Source organism: Montipora foliosa, chromosome 9, assembly GCF_036669935.1.
Source record: "Montipora foliosa isolate CH-2021 chromosome 9, ASM3666993v2, whole genome shotgun sequence".
NCBI lineage: Eukaryota > Metazoa > Cnidaria > Anthozoa > Scleractinia > Acroporidae > Montipora > Montipora foliosa.
In genome coordinates this window covers 42,928,598-42,943,597 of record NC_090877.1, presented here as the reverse complement: position 1 = coordinate 42,943,597, position 15,000 = coordinate 42,928,598, and the positions used below count along the sequence as shown (strand labels likewise).

The 15,000-nt window shown below is 36.5% G+C and overlaps 1 protein-coding gene across 1 annotated transcript in view; it reads left to right on the top strand.

Moving 5' to 3' along the window:
• LOC137969514 (tetraspanin-6-like) overlaps positions 1-15,000 on the top strand; it is a 29,347-nt gene that overhangs the window by 480 nt on the left and 13,867 nt on the right. The window contains exons 2-3 of the mRNA XM_068815794.1: positions 3,574-3,741; positions 11,562-11,762. Of these exons, the coding sequence (XP_068671895.1) occupies positions 3,619-3,741; positions 11,562-11,762 (324 nt within the window). The 5' untranslated portion in view covers positions 3,574-3,618. The remainder of the gene's footprint in view (positions 1-3,573; positions 3,742-11,561; positions 11,763-15,000) is intronic.

Sequence of the window (15,000 nt, the reverse complement as noted above, 5' to 3'; positions counted from 1 at the left end):
CTTTTCATCTTTATTTGAAAGAGTCTGTTTTTTCAATGGGTCCATAGACCTGTACTTTTCAAAACAATTTGAAGGAAGTTCTTATTTTTTCTCTGCGTCCATTAGACTGTAAATTTCTCTCCTCTTTCTTCCAGTTTGCTTGAATTTCTGAAGTAGATTTATGGTTTCTTATTATTTGCTTCCTTTCTATATTTGATAGCTCACATAAACATCTAAGGAATGCAACCTCATATACTTTGTTTCAAAACAATTAACCCATTGAATAAGTCGACTTTCTGCATGTGATGTGTAAGGGTTACGTGGCCAATTTTGGTGATATAGCAGTGGTAAGTGAGTGTTAAAATTGAACCATATGCGCAGTAAATGCACACAAGAGACTGAGTTCTACAATTAAGTTCACCTTGAAGAAGAAATGGTGAACTTCCAGTTGATGTAAGAATATTGCTAAAAAGTGATTGAAAACAATTGGCTTAAGGCCCAACTGGAAAGGCAAAGGTAGATTTTTCGAAACAGAGCATGTTAAGTAATCAAGAAAGTTTTTTGTCGCTAACCTATAAAGTGCTTCAAAAAATATATATTACAACTCAAAATATGACTTGTGCCGTTTACAGTTAAGTTTAATCACTCAGTGGATAAAAACTGTTCAAAATTTATTTTTGCAAGCTCACGGTAGTAAAGATCTTTTGAAAGAATGCCTTTTAAGGTCTTAAAAAAATGCCGGGGCAAATTTGATTGCTTGGTTTATGAAGTGCTCCTCATTAAGAGTCTCAACCCTAATTTGAATATCTTAAGGCAAACTCTATGTGCCAAACGTTTTGTTCAAGTCTCATTTTTCCTTTCTTTCACTATACAGGCTCCTTATCAACTATTGCTTTTTTAGTAGTTTGCAATTTTAAAATAATTTTGACTTAGCTAATGTCGAAATGTCATTGTTTTTTTAACGAAGTTCTAACCAAGTTTTTAGTATTTTAAAGTATGTTTTGCTTTATTGCAGTTTTTTATTGTTAATTTTTCCTAAATCACTTCTTCTGCAGAGTTTATTCCAATCGCTTTGTTTCTGGCAGGTGTAAGCGCAAAAATTATACACTAAATGCCACTGCCCAGACAAAATTCCACAATTAGTTTTCTGCTTTTCAAAAGATGCAAAACCGCAAAATTAATTAAGTTAATTGATAAGTTACTATCATGTTTTGTGAAGAAAGGTGCTCTTGGCACTTCAAGGACTATCACTGAAAGGACAAAAAAAAACTTGTTATTTGCAAAAAATTCATCAGTTGACCAACATAATTTAAAAGCTAAATTTGGGAGCTTGTGAATGCCCATAATTAGACACCACGGCCTCTTCCTAGCTACCGGTCCTTTCGATGTATTTCATATCCGTCAACAGAGATAAAACTATCCAAAATATCTTCATGAAACCACGTCTCAGTTACAGCGGCAATGTTTATGTTATTACACACGAGATGCTGGAAATTCGTCGATTTTATTTTTCGGAGATCTTGAATTAAACCAAACGGCGTTTCCTGGTTGTGATTGTCAGTGATCACCTTGTCATACACATTGTTTTGAATTAGACGAGGTGAGGCGGGATGGCCAGTAACAAAGGCATTTCCATTTGTTCCACTAAAGGTGACATTGTGAATATTTTAATAAGCTGGAAACCTCTTTCGCTTGTGGACATATTCGCTCAACATGAACAAGTGTTCGACAGATCGTTGAGTTAAAGGGAGCGATGTCTGGATGATATAAGCACAGGGAATGCGCACATGGATCTTTCACTGACTGCTTTGTTGACGGCCTCTATGTCCTTGATATTTAAAAACACCAATTGACTTCAATACAGGAACAATAGTCAAGAGAACAATTGGAGTGACGATGAATACTAAATAATTCAGCACGAGAGTATGTAGTTGTACGTTTAGTTGAACAGTGTGTATGCCAATCAGAGTTCCTTCAATGTAACACATTCTGAAAACTTTCAGGACCAGGATTTTGGATCATGACCAGGAATCGATAGTGATAAATACCCATGCTTAGTCCATTTAGATAAAGAGACTCTTGTTTGGCAGAAACCCGTTGAACTCAATGCACAATGAACCACTGCAGGCTGACTTGAGATGAAGAACCATGTAAAATCACTCTTCTGGTCTCCGCAAATTTGATCCGGTAATTTGATCACGCAGTCAAAAGGACCAAGCCAGAGCTTGTTGATTCTTTTATCAGCGGTCAAAATATGCTCACAAGATAACAGATGATTGGTCAATTATCCTGATAAATCTCTATAACAAAAAAAAAAACCAGATTTACTAAGGGAGAGAGGGTAGAGGCTTATTAGGTCATGCTGCCATGTTTGCGGCCGGGCATGGCCGGTTTGGAAGTCAGTGGGTTAAAGGAGCGTCTTATAACCAAGTGCGGCTTAATGTATCCGAAAAACTATAATGGGATACTCGTAAACCATGCTTTCCCTAGGGTACCCCTGTGAGGTTTATAAAATTGCAAAATGTTGGCTACCTGTAAGTAAGACCTGCAATTTCCTACTTCAGTTGAGTCATACACTGAACTAGATGTTAAAGAAACAAGTTGCCAATATTGTTTTATTGTTGTGACATTAAGGGTAATAAGATTCAAGGTATCCTTCTCAACCATTGACTTCTGAACCACCCTCCCTTCCCCCCTTCTCCCTCCCACATTCAGCCAAAAGTCAATGCACACCATGACTGAATTTCATATAACACAAAATTATCCGAATAGCTGAGATGTTGTTTCCCGTGTGATTTGCCTGTCTTTTTGTGAGTACATCCAGTCAATCGGGACATGTATTTGGACTAGCTATCATTAATTTGAATTAAAACAAAAACAAGCAATCACAATGACTTTTGGGCAAAAGTGGGCCTTTGAAATAATTAATGTTGCTGTCCTGTACATGTAACTGTCAATGTTGTGGCCCAGGGATGTAGCTAAGAATGAATTCATCCGGTTGGAGGTTCTATTGAGGTGGTAAGTTTCTGCTCTGAGCATCAAATGGACCAGTGGTAACAAGATTCGTTCCATGTAGTGTCTCGCAACACTTGGCGAATACGGGGAAAGAGAAGACAAACAGTAACAACAACGCTTTTATTTCATTTCCAGTATCGATAAATTCTAGTGATAATTCCATATACTAACAGATGTTATTCAAATTGTTTTGTTAACACATCAAATTACTTTTAAACTTTGTAGAGAATAATTTGCAATCTTCTCAGTCACTTCGATCGATGGCCAAAATTCAGCTGGCAATCACCCCTTTCTCAAGCGGCGATTTTCACCGGCAACCGGCGCTTAACGACGTCCCTGGTAGCCTTCATTGAAGATGCTTGTTGCTTTAATTTTTAGGAATTAGTGTGTCACGATTTTCCAGTTTCTAGTGTCTAGACAGCAAGTTAATTGCCGTCTGCTAGATTGGCCAGTTGTACACTGGACAATAGTATTATTTTATAGAGGTTGTCATTTTTTTTATTTTGGGATAGTCTTGTAAGAGCAAGCTTTTTTTTTTGTTCTAAGTAATTTAACACTTAACCTCTTTTAATTTTCTAGATTGTATTTATGTGACTGAACAATATTATTGATTTTGCTTGGTTGATGGAAAACGCAGAGGTTGCACCCATAGACACTGACACAGAAGATTTGAATATGTGGCCCTTAAAGCAGAGCGAACGTCCTTATACAAACAAAGTTTTTCCTCTGTTTGGTGTAGGGGCTGTGGTAAGTATGAGCTTTTTGTTAGACACTATAATTTTTAAATTAAATTTTTTTGTGCCTGCCTGCAATATTGACAGACTGTCCATACACCGTTCCCTTTAGACTTTTTATTTACATGTACACTAGCTGTATTAATTTAGTTAGCCAGGAGTCACCTCCTGAAACCGTCAAGCTTACTAATAGTCTTACTTCAGTTTTTAAAATGACAGACATGCTGCAAATAAGTACATCTGTACTTGTATTTTGTTTTTGTGGTCACATTCTCTCATAAGCCTTTTCCAGCTCAATCATAAATTTAGCCAGGTCAACCAAAGACCACAATGTATGAAATTATTTTCTACTCACTTTGAAGAGCGTGTGGGTTCTTGATGAATATCCCTCGGTGTTAAGAACAAAGGCTGTGATTCGGGGCCTGTGGTTTTCAATTCTTACTATCGAAGAATAGAGTTATTTCCATTATTTATGTTCATTGTAATAACAAAGACTGCAGCACTTTCTATTTGGTTAATCTCAGACCCTTATTGTTGGTTTTGTCAGCCCTGAAGATTCTAACTTTTGAGTCCTCTCACACAGTAGTTTGCTACTCTGCTGACTAATGGAACCCATCAATAGTATTTTTTGAAAAGATCTCCCAGCAAAATTGTACCATAGTTGCTCATAATACTGTATGTACATGTAATGTGATAAATAATTACTTTTAAAGGTATGTGAGAAAATACATTTATTAATAATTATTATAGATACTGATGAAATACCAGCTACGATTTCTCCCTTTACTAAAAAATCATATCTTCACTGCACACAGTGAACATATCATTTTTATCTTTCACATGTGAGAATAATTTATAATAGGTGTCATCATGGTAATGAACACGATTAGCCAATAAAACGCGACTCAGCTTCGTCTTCATTGTAAGATATAATTTTTGTGCTTCAATATAATTCTGCTCTACTTTACATTAACATTTTTATTGCAAACTTTTACATTGTCATGATTTGCTTTTCATAACTTTCATACATTGTATCTTGTTTCATCTTACACAACATGATTGTGTTTTTATAGTGGTTTGTGACCACTTTTTCATCATTTCGATTCAAATGAATAAAACAAATCGTTTTAAATCTGGACATTTTATCAATATCTATATTATAAACAGAACATCACATCGCCGCTTGGGGATACAATAGACTTGTGCTGACCCAGGTGGAAATCTTATTAAGATCTTACCAAGATTCTTATTAAGTTTCTTATTAAGATCTTACTTTGTTTCTTAATTAAGATTCTTACAAGATCTTGTAAGATTCTTGTTAAGATCTTACAAGATCTTACAAGATTCTTACAAGATCTTGTAAGATTCTTAACAAGATTCTTACAAGATCTTGTAAGAATCTTGCAAGAATCTTATAAGATCTTAGTCAAGATCTTAGATAAGATCTTGTAAGAATCTTGTAAGAATCTTACAAGATCTTGTAAGAATTGTGTAAGATCTTAGTCAAGATCTTAGATAAGATCTTGCAAGAATCTTGTAAGAATCTTATAAGATCTTAGACAAGGATCTTGTAAGAATCTTGTACAATCTTAGATAAGATCTTGTGAGAATCTTTTAAGATACTACCCAATATCTTATCTAAGATCTTGTAAGGTGTTGAAGTATCTTGGCTAACATCTTCCAAGATCTTGTTCCAGAATCTTACAAGATTACCAATGATAAACTTACAAATATAGGGGTTTTATTTGGGTACAACAAAACATTGTATTTTTGGAGTTGTTTTGTTTTATTTTGTTTTACATAATCTGCAATCCAGTACTAAACTGCAGAAAGAACCAAGTATTGTATATGTAACTTTCTACAAAAAGATCCAAATCTTGCACTGGCTTCTCATTAGTAAATTTGTAAAAAATCTAGCAATATCAAGGCTGTTGCCTAACAGGAGCCCGGTAGCCTGGGGCTCCCAAAGAATAGCTCTGGGCGCCTTAATTTTTCACAGCAACACCTTTCACTTCATATGTTGGGCTCCTAAGTTCTCAGCGTTTAGCTCTGAGGGCCCCTTTAAAATTTTCTTAGGCAGCAGCCTTGAATATTTTTACAAATCAAACACTGCTGCTTTCCTGGTGTCATTATTGCAAATTACAGTCAACTCCAATAACTTGAACCCCTGTTCACAAAAAGTAATCACTTTCATTTCCCTTGAGGTAATTGCCAGTCTTTACTCAAAATAATTATTTTCCCCTTTAATGCTACCTTACAAAGTGATGCTGAACAATATTATTCTTTTGTGTACTTTATTGAAAAGCTTAACAATTCCAACAGAAAAGAAATAACGATATGACTATTGTTAAGTCTCAAAATTAATTCATAACCAAATTGTCATCGAACTAAAGCACTAAGTTGCCATGAAAAGTCAAGTTAATATACATGGGTGCACAAAGATTGCTGTACGTCTGTCAAATGTGTAACAATATTACTGTCCAGACTTGTTGAAACTACAGTACTGAACCTGAAAATCAAACAACTATTGCACTGACAATACATTTGTTGAACTTTTTCTTAAAAAAAAAAAAAAATCAGTTTCAAGCCCATAATTGGCAGTCCGTCTTCATTTAGTTATAACTCTATTGTCTTAAACTATGGGATTGCTACGTATTTGGTACATTGTAGCACTCCATAGATACCCCATATGATCTAGTATAGGAATGATATGGCTCAGCCCCATACCAATACCACACGATCTCTGACCCCTCACTTTGGGAATTCTACATATTTGGCAGCACTCCATCCAATTCCCATATTATCCAGGCACACTGGTATATGGTATGGGAATGCTATGGGGATTTGGCAAAGTCCCTTACAATTCCCATATCATGCTGGCCCATATGATATGGCAATCAATGAAATGGTAAACTTCCATGCATACAATCTCCACATTATTGTCTAGGTACATGTACAGCTGTATGCTGCATCTGGTATGGGAATGAAATGACTTTTCACACAATTCCCGTCCTGTCCCATATATTCAGTGAACAGCTGTGATTCTTCCTAGTGTTGGACTACAATCAATCAATTCACTGGTCAGTTTTCTGAAGTAATAAGGTCCTTTAATCAAGATACAAACAAGTAGCACAGTTTCACATTCAGCTTCAATGGGTATTAATTACTTTATGTACAGATCATTACATTTCAGCAACAAAAACTAAAAATATATAATATATATATATCCTGCTCCTCTAAAATAATATTCCAGCAAATCAGAGATGTGGTGGAAACTACAAAAAATCCATTGCAGTCAAGCTATTAACAGTAACAGTTACTACCATAGCTCACAGGCAAAAAATAGAATACAGAGTTCAAAGCAGTACCTAAACATTTAATTCATGTCAAAATATTTGGATTGGGTTCTTGTTTTAAAATTAAATACGAAAAAAGCTGTTAACATTTCAGATAAACCACAGAACTCTAACAAGTCTGCAAAGAGAGATCCTTAAATACATCAAACCATATCTGGTGGAGGAGACAGAATTGGTTGCTAAGCATTTTTGTCTGCTGTAAAGGACCTTTCCCTGCTGTCCCATCAAAGATTTTTTTCAGGACGTGTCTCTTTGTGCTCTTTCATGGCAACTTAAAAAAATACAGCATATACAGTATTATTATACTTCAATGATGCATGTAGTTATTCCTCTAAATCACTGATTATTTCTATTACAACTAAATTGTGCAAGAGTAAACTCATAAATTTGGATCCCTTAACTAACAAACGTCAATAATAGCTTTGTCAGGCGTTTTCTGCATTGATTACAATAGTTAAAGTGACAGCATTTAGCATTTTTACAAGAAGGAATCATTTGTCAATCCGTTGAATCGTATACATATAACTTGCGGTATGAGCACTTGTTTTCCAAATCATTTGCTTCACCATTTGTTCTAAAACTTCATTATTCTTCATTACATAGTACAGGTTTACAAATTTTTTTACAGGGCTATAGCATTTAAGCCAAATTGACTATCCTTGCTTCACAAATTGACTCGAAGGTGTGAAAATGTGAATTCTAAATACAAGTAAACCGTTGCTCATTTTCAAGACAATAAGGCATCAAATCAAGCGTTATTCGCTTAAAGTTAACGCTTACCTTTTTACTTGAGTTGTTGTGAGCATTTCCTTGCCTGGATCAGGATTTAAAGAGTAAACCTAACCAAAAAATCGTCACCGTGCAAAAAGTGTGATCGTAGATACACTAACGTTCGAATAAAACCGCCCAAAATCTGTAAGAGCTGGACGTTGAGCTGGACTGGTTACCACTGACTGCTGACCAAAACGAAAAGGGCTCACTAGTTTCCAGTCCGGTCTCTCACGTGTTATTCAAGATGGCGGAGGATGACATTCATTATAAATGGGCAAGATTTGAAAGATACTGGAGTTCATTGAAAGGATTAAGTACTGACTTGGAGTGTGTAATTTTCAAGAGTAATGCATCATGTTCCTTTTGGAATAAGGCCGATTATGAGAGCATCAAACAAGGTAATCCGTTGATGATATTTGTCACAATCTATACAATTCATCAGAATAAAAGCTTTCTTTTTTATTTCTCCGTGTACAGAGTGATTTTATGTTCAAAGTTTGGGGCCTTTAAAGGACATTGTTTAAGCAAAGTGCATATATTACGAGTAGTGAATTAACTCGAAAAATATCGTATTCACACAGGCATGCTTTGAATAAGACCAACTCTTGTTGTACATGTATTGAAGGTTGAAGTTAAAGCTCATTTTTTCAAGGCACCAGATGAAATCAAATCCTAAAATTGCACTTAAAATTTGATTATTGTCTCACTGGCACATTCAGTACTATTGCACAAAATTCTCAAGAATCTCAACTCACTCAAGTGACCCTCAAATTGAATCATTGAGTGGAATTCTTAAAGATTCCCATAAAATCCTAGTCCACATTGCCCTTTTAGCTAGTTTAATTCCCAAAGATTAGGCCTGGAAATCCGGAAAAGCCTGGCAAAGCCTGGCTTAAAAATCTTGGAAGGCCGGGAAGGCCAGGCTTTTTGGCCGAACAGTGTGACAGTTTAAATTGCTTTAAAACATGAAATTTTAAGTACAATCAGGATCAGGAACGATCAGGATACCTTATTTGAAAAATAACTCTAGCATGTAGGATTTCATTTCAAAAAGCATGTCAGCTGTTTCGGTCATCAGTATCCTGAGGAGGATGAAATTTGCCAATCAGTGAATGACCAGTGCGAAAGGCCTTCAATGCAAGCTAAGCCTTTTTGGCTCCCTCTCTCCCCAGTCTTCCCATGCAGTCGTTTTCTTCCCGAATTTTTTCCCTGTCCCCACCCCTTAAGTGCCTGCTACGCAGGCTAAAAGGAAATTAACTTCAACACTTGTTTTGGTCTCGCTTAGGATGTTCCGGGCAAAGCGCAAATATTTTAAGCCGCCAAGGTCTTGTTTAGGGTTCCGCGAAGAAACACAGAATTACGCGAAGAGAAACAGAAGTCAAATTTTCTTTTCAACTTGTTTTTAGGGGTCAAAATTTGCTTAAGCCATGCCCAGATTAGTCTCCTTTAGGGGTCACAAAAAGCTTGAGCCACGCCCAGATGGTCTCCTTTAGGGGTTAAATTCAAAATTTCCGACGAGCATCCCCGTCTGTTCCATATGGGAGTCCCCCCCCCCCCCCCGGGAAAGCCCCCCAGTCCAGCCCAAATGAATGCTGATCATTATAAGTATACTAAGATCTTGTAGGGTCTTTCTTAAGATTAGTTTGCAACATTTTTCACAAAAATCTCACAAGACCAGGAGCCCATTACCCCGAGCTTCCATCTGCATTGTACCCTACATTTTGACGTATGTGACTTATGTGACGTATGTGACTGAGAACATAAGTGAAGTGGTTCACATACGTCACATACGTATGTGACGTAATAAATGGCTGACCATAGGTCTGTTATGATCAACTATTGTGAAAACACCCAGTAAGGCCCCCCTGGGAGGTGCTTCTAAAAATAGAAAGATACAGGACAGGGTTGACTCAGAGGGTTAATATGGAAGATCGAGGCTCCGGGTAATGGGCTCCTGACAAGATGTTACATGAGATCTTCTAGGATGTGTACTAAGGTCTTATAAGATCTTCACCAAGATCTTAAGTAAGATCTTTACTTAGATCTTTTAAGATCTTATTTAAGATTCTTACTATATCTTGTAAGATCTTTGCTAAGATCTTGTAAGACTTTTACTAAGATCTTATGTAAGATGTTTGCAAGATCTTGTAAGATTTTTACTAAGATCTTGTAAGATTCTTACTACATCTTGTAGGATCTTTGCTAAGATCTTGTAAGATTTTTACTAAGATCTTATGAAAGATGTTTGCTAGATCTTGTAAGATTTTTACTAAGATCTTGTAAGATTTTTATTAAGATCTTGTAAGATCTTTTTCAGTAAGATCATGTAAGGTAGTCCTAAGATCTTGCTAAGATCTGGTAAGATTCTTTTAAGATCTTACAAGATCGAAAACATCAGCAACCTTAAATATTTTTATCAAAATTTGTTAAGCAAATGTATTAAGATCTTATTAAGATCAAAGATCTTAAATAAGATCTTATTAAGATTTTCATCTTAATGCCCATCTTACAAGATTCTTACAAGATCTTGTAAGATCTTACAAGATCTTAATAAGATTTCCACCTGGGGACTCAAAGAGAAAATTCTATCCCCAAGCGGCCAAATTGTAACATCCTCTAATTTTATTATTTTAACTACATGTACATTGGACAGTGTAGGTATTTGAAGAAATAGTGTGCCACTGAGCCTAATGTGGGGCATTTTATTGAAAAAGAAATTTCATTTTCAAGCTGGATTAAACCAAGTACAGCTGAAAAATAAATTTAACAATATGATTGAGTGGGAAGTATTAGCATGTTAACGAAACAAATATTGTTGCAGCATGGTTACAAGTATGAAATTTAAAGCCCCAGAATATTAAGACAACAGTATTTATTTACTTATTAATGACTTGACATACATGTAGGGTCTGAGGTAATTGTGAAGAACAGCTCACGTCCACCGACTGTCGGTCGACTGTCGGCCAACTGTTGGCTGGAAAGTTCTTGGCTCAAAATCTCTAACCCGTGTATAAGTCGAGGGCGATTTTTGGAGCTTCTTTTGAGGCCATAAGAGGTCGACTTATACACAGGTAAATACGGTAACCGTTTGTCCGCCGTTTGTCGACCGACTGTTGGCAAACTGTTGGTGACCTGTCGGTGAAGTGTTGGTAAGTTTTCGGCAATGACGTTTCATAATTATTGTGCTACTTATGACCAAAACCGCATTTAAAAGTTACACTGTGCACTGTATGGGATTGAAACAGTAATGTCTAAAGTGCTGCGATAAATGGAAGACCTATTGTAAGCACTACCAGGAAGAGCGAAAAATTATAGAACGTTAGTGAAGGCCGTCAACCGGTGTAGACGTACATGACATACTAAAACATCCCAGCTCACAATGGGTTATAGGGCGATTCAAAAAGGAAAATGTTCTTAAGTCGCTTCTCGTTTTCGTTTAGTAAGTATTTAGAGAAAAGGTAAGGTGTTTGCTGGATTTTTTCCTCCTTGTCAACTGCTGGTAACCTGTCAGTAATGTTCTCATTCTAGTTTAGTTTTCAGGTTGCCGACTGTCGGTAATCTGTTGGTAACCTGTCGGTTATCTGTTGGCCAACAGTCGACCGTCAGTAGGCCGACAGTCGGTGGATGTGAGCTGTTCTTCACAATTACCGGATCTGAGGCTAGCCATACTATTTTTCACAATATTGGTTTGTAATGCTCTTAACAGGTTTTAGGTATTTTCTTGTTTGGTGCTGGCATTGGAGTACTGGTTGCTGAGCGACAACATGTTGCAGTTTCATCTGTTTCATATAGTGCAGCTCCCATTGTCCTTCTGTTGGGTGGAATTATAAGCATCCTGGCTGGAGGCTATTTGATCTTTGCAACAAAATGTAGGGAGGAGCTTGATGTTAAAAGAGATTCATTGGTAGTAAGTATTATAAGGAGAAATTTCAGACCTTATTACTTGAATCAGGGCTGTCATTAGTAGCCGGCAGCCGGCGATTGTCGCCGGCTACTCTGACGAAAATCGCCGGCTAGTTCACTGACGAAATGACACCAAAAGTTTAGATACCGAACAAGTCTGACCAGCATATTCATTTCCTTGGTAGAAATGTGAAAAGTAAAGTATCTTATTTCCGAATCGTAGGCTTTTCTTCCAAGAAAAGTAATGACAAAGTAGGTTTCTTAATACACCACAAAGTCCGCTCCGCGTGCTGAGTAGTTACCAGGACTCCTTTCTGCTGTTACATAACATTTTAGTGTGACACTGCGCGTGACTGAAAAAGCCAATATGGTTGCGAAGAGAAGATAAGGTTTGCTGGATAATTTTTTCACCGTTGTTTCTAAGACGCCAAAAGGTAAGTGTTTAATTTTAACACGTCAACCACAAGGTTTGCCAAAAGTGTCGTTTTTTTGAGGACACAGCTGAAGATGAGGAAGTAGAACTGCACACCGAGAAGGAAATGGCTGAGGAAGATGTTTATCACATTTTTAACCTGACCGAATGCAGTTCAGACATTGATTCAGCCTTTGGCGCAGAATCGGAGGATGATTTCTAATACTAAACAAATTGCAATTTCTCATTCTATGAGGTAGTTTTCAGTGAGATTTCCTAGCTTGTTTTCAAATGTCAGAGAACTAAATAAAAATCTCTCTCGTTTATACTGTATTCTACAAATTCCAGGAAAAGGCTTACAATAGTATTTGGGCTTCTGTAACCCTAGCAGGCACAGGAAGAGCTCTCGATTGTGATTGTGATTGTCTTTCTGGTGGGAAATACCTCTTGAAAACGATGGAAATGGCATTTGTGAGACCCTGGATTTCAAAATTTTCTCGACAAATGGAGTGGGGTGGGGGGCCTACCATTTATTAACGGCCATCTCAACCGACTAATCATTAACAGTACTGTTCTTTTCACGAAGTGAGACTTGTTAGAATGTCCCTGAGGAAAGGCAATTTTTGACAGTATCAAAACGTTAAACTCATTTTGCTTCCGGGGGCTTTGCCCCCTGGACCCCCAACGGGGCTCTGCCCCTGTACCCCGCTGGGGGCTTCGGCGGCCCCCAAACCCCTCGCCTGTGGGGGGTCCTCCGGCCCCACAACCATCTACTTTCAAAATACCTCCGCCTACTTAAAATCTTATTGACAGCCCTGTTGAATGCAGCCCTTAATTAATTAAATTTATCGCAAGCACCACCAACATGAACCTCTTGCTCGATTCCTGCTGCCATCCTGTATGTAGCACTTTTCATGTTAAGTATGTAGATACATGTATAAAGTTCAAGTGGTAGGCTACACGCTGCAGTTAAGCACACAGAAGCACATTCAAACACAATTAAATCTGTTTGAATGTGCTCTTGTGGGCTTACAGTGTAACTGCCACGGTACATGTAACTGTGTGAAATCCTCAGCTTAAAATGCTTGGAGGAAATCACCAAATGCTTTCATGGCTCCTATTTAGCACACTATACTAGCACACTTCTGTTTTACGAAGGCGACCCATTAAATCTTTCATCCTCCTGGTCTGTTCATCAGTACCCATTATGCTCTCTGAATGTCAAGGAATGATATGCCTTCTTTTAAGTTCTCACATTGCAAGAATTAAATGGCACTGGAACACACATTCGTTTTTTTTTTTTATCCTCACATTTTTCCCTTGTAGTCAACAAATCAGTCTGAAAATCAGTTTAATTCTTCATAAATAGTTATCTCATGGCTCTTTCCAGGCCCATGCTCCTAAAACTCATTCTTTAACCAATTTAATAAGTGGGATTCTTCACATTCAAAAAGGCACAGAAAATCAAGGGATTTAATTATTAATCACTCACTGCAAAAATATGTCCCCATTAACCTATTAAAAACAATTTTGCACCTATTAATTTTACTCAATAAGTTTTGCAAATTTATGCAGTGAAAAAAAAAACAACAAAAACAATTAATGGGGGTTTAAGGTGCACTTTAATTTCTGAACACACAACACTCAAGATGATTTTTTGAAGTTCTATAACACAAGACTGATTTCCACTTTTTGTATTTATTATTTATTATTTATTATTGATAAATTTTTAAAATATAAATTGGACTCTTAAGAAATCACAGATTGAAAGTTGGATTTGATGTTAGTCACAGAATCACTTTAAAAAATAAACAAGAAGACCAGGAAAAAACAAAGAAATTTGAGACGAAAAACACACAACAGTTGTAACAGCGACAATTGAACAACAGATGAGTAGATTTATCAAGTTGGTGTGAGCACCCATTTCTTTTGAAAATGTGTAGTCCTCCGTGTTATTATAGTTTTCCTTTCTGTTTTGTATTTGAAAACAATTATTGATTGTTTGTTCTTAAAGCAGGCAATATGCAGATTAATTTGACATCTTCTGCAGTCCCACAAAAACAATTATTTTCCAATTCTTGGGTTTCATTCACGTGATCAACGGCCATGTTTTTCAACAAAAACAAAAGAAGACGTTAGCGTAATAATAGCTTTCAATTCCCAGAGGATTGGATCGGGACACCAACATGGCCGCCATTTCATTGTTTGGGGACACCAACATGGCGGCTGTGACGTCATGTGAAATCCAAGAATATTATAATGAAGTAATGATTAATAAGCAAAATTAAGTAAAGGGTACTGTTGCATTAATTTATTGCACATAAAATATTTTCCAGGGAAAGTTGATCAACCCGTTGATTTGATAACAAAATACCACTTATTTCTACTTGATCTGCCCTACTTAAAGTCTCTGTCTACCGAGATGCTATACGTGCCTTTTGTTTATGTTTTCATTCAGCTTGAAGTTAAATGTCAGTGGGATAAAAATTAGCATCAAAAAGCTACAAAGGAATACTAGAAAAGTATCTTGTATGCATGGGTATCCATCCTCGCCAAAATTCAAACTAGTTGTCAGGTTGAATCCAAACCTTCAGTTCAAGCATTCTATCTTGCAATTTAAATGCACAATCATTACATGTAAATTCAAAACATTCAATTTTGCAATTCAAATATTCAATTTGTCAATTCAAACATTCAATTCGTCAATTCATTCAATTTGTCAATTCAAATGTTCAATTTGTCAACTAAAACATTCGATTCATCAATTTAATACATTCAATAGAAAAGCTGACCATTCAAATAAAAAAATTAATATATTTGCAATGAATAA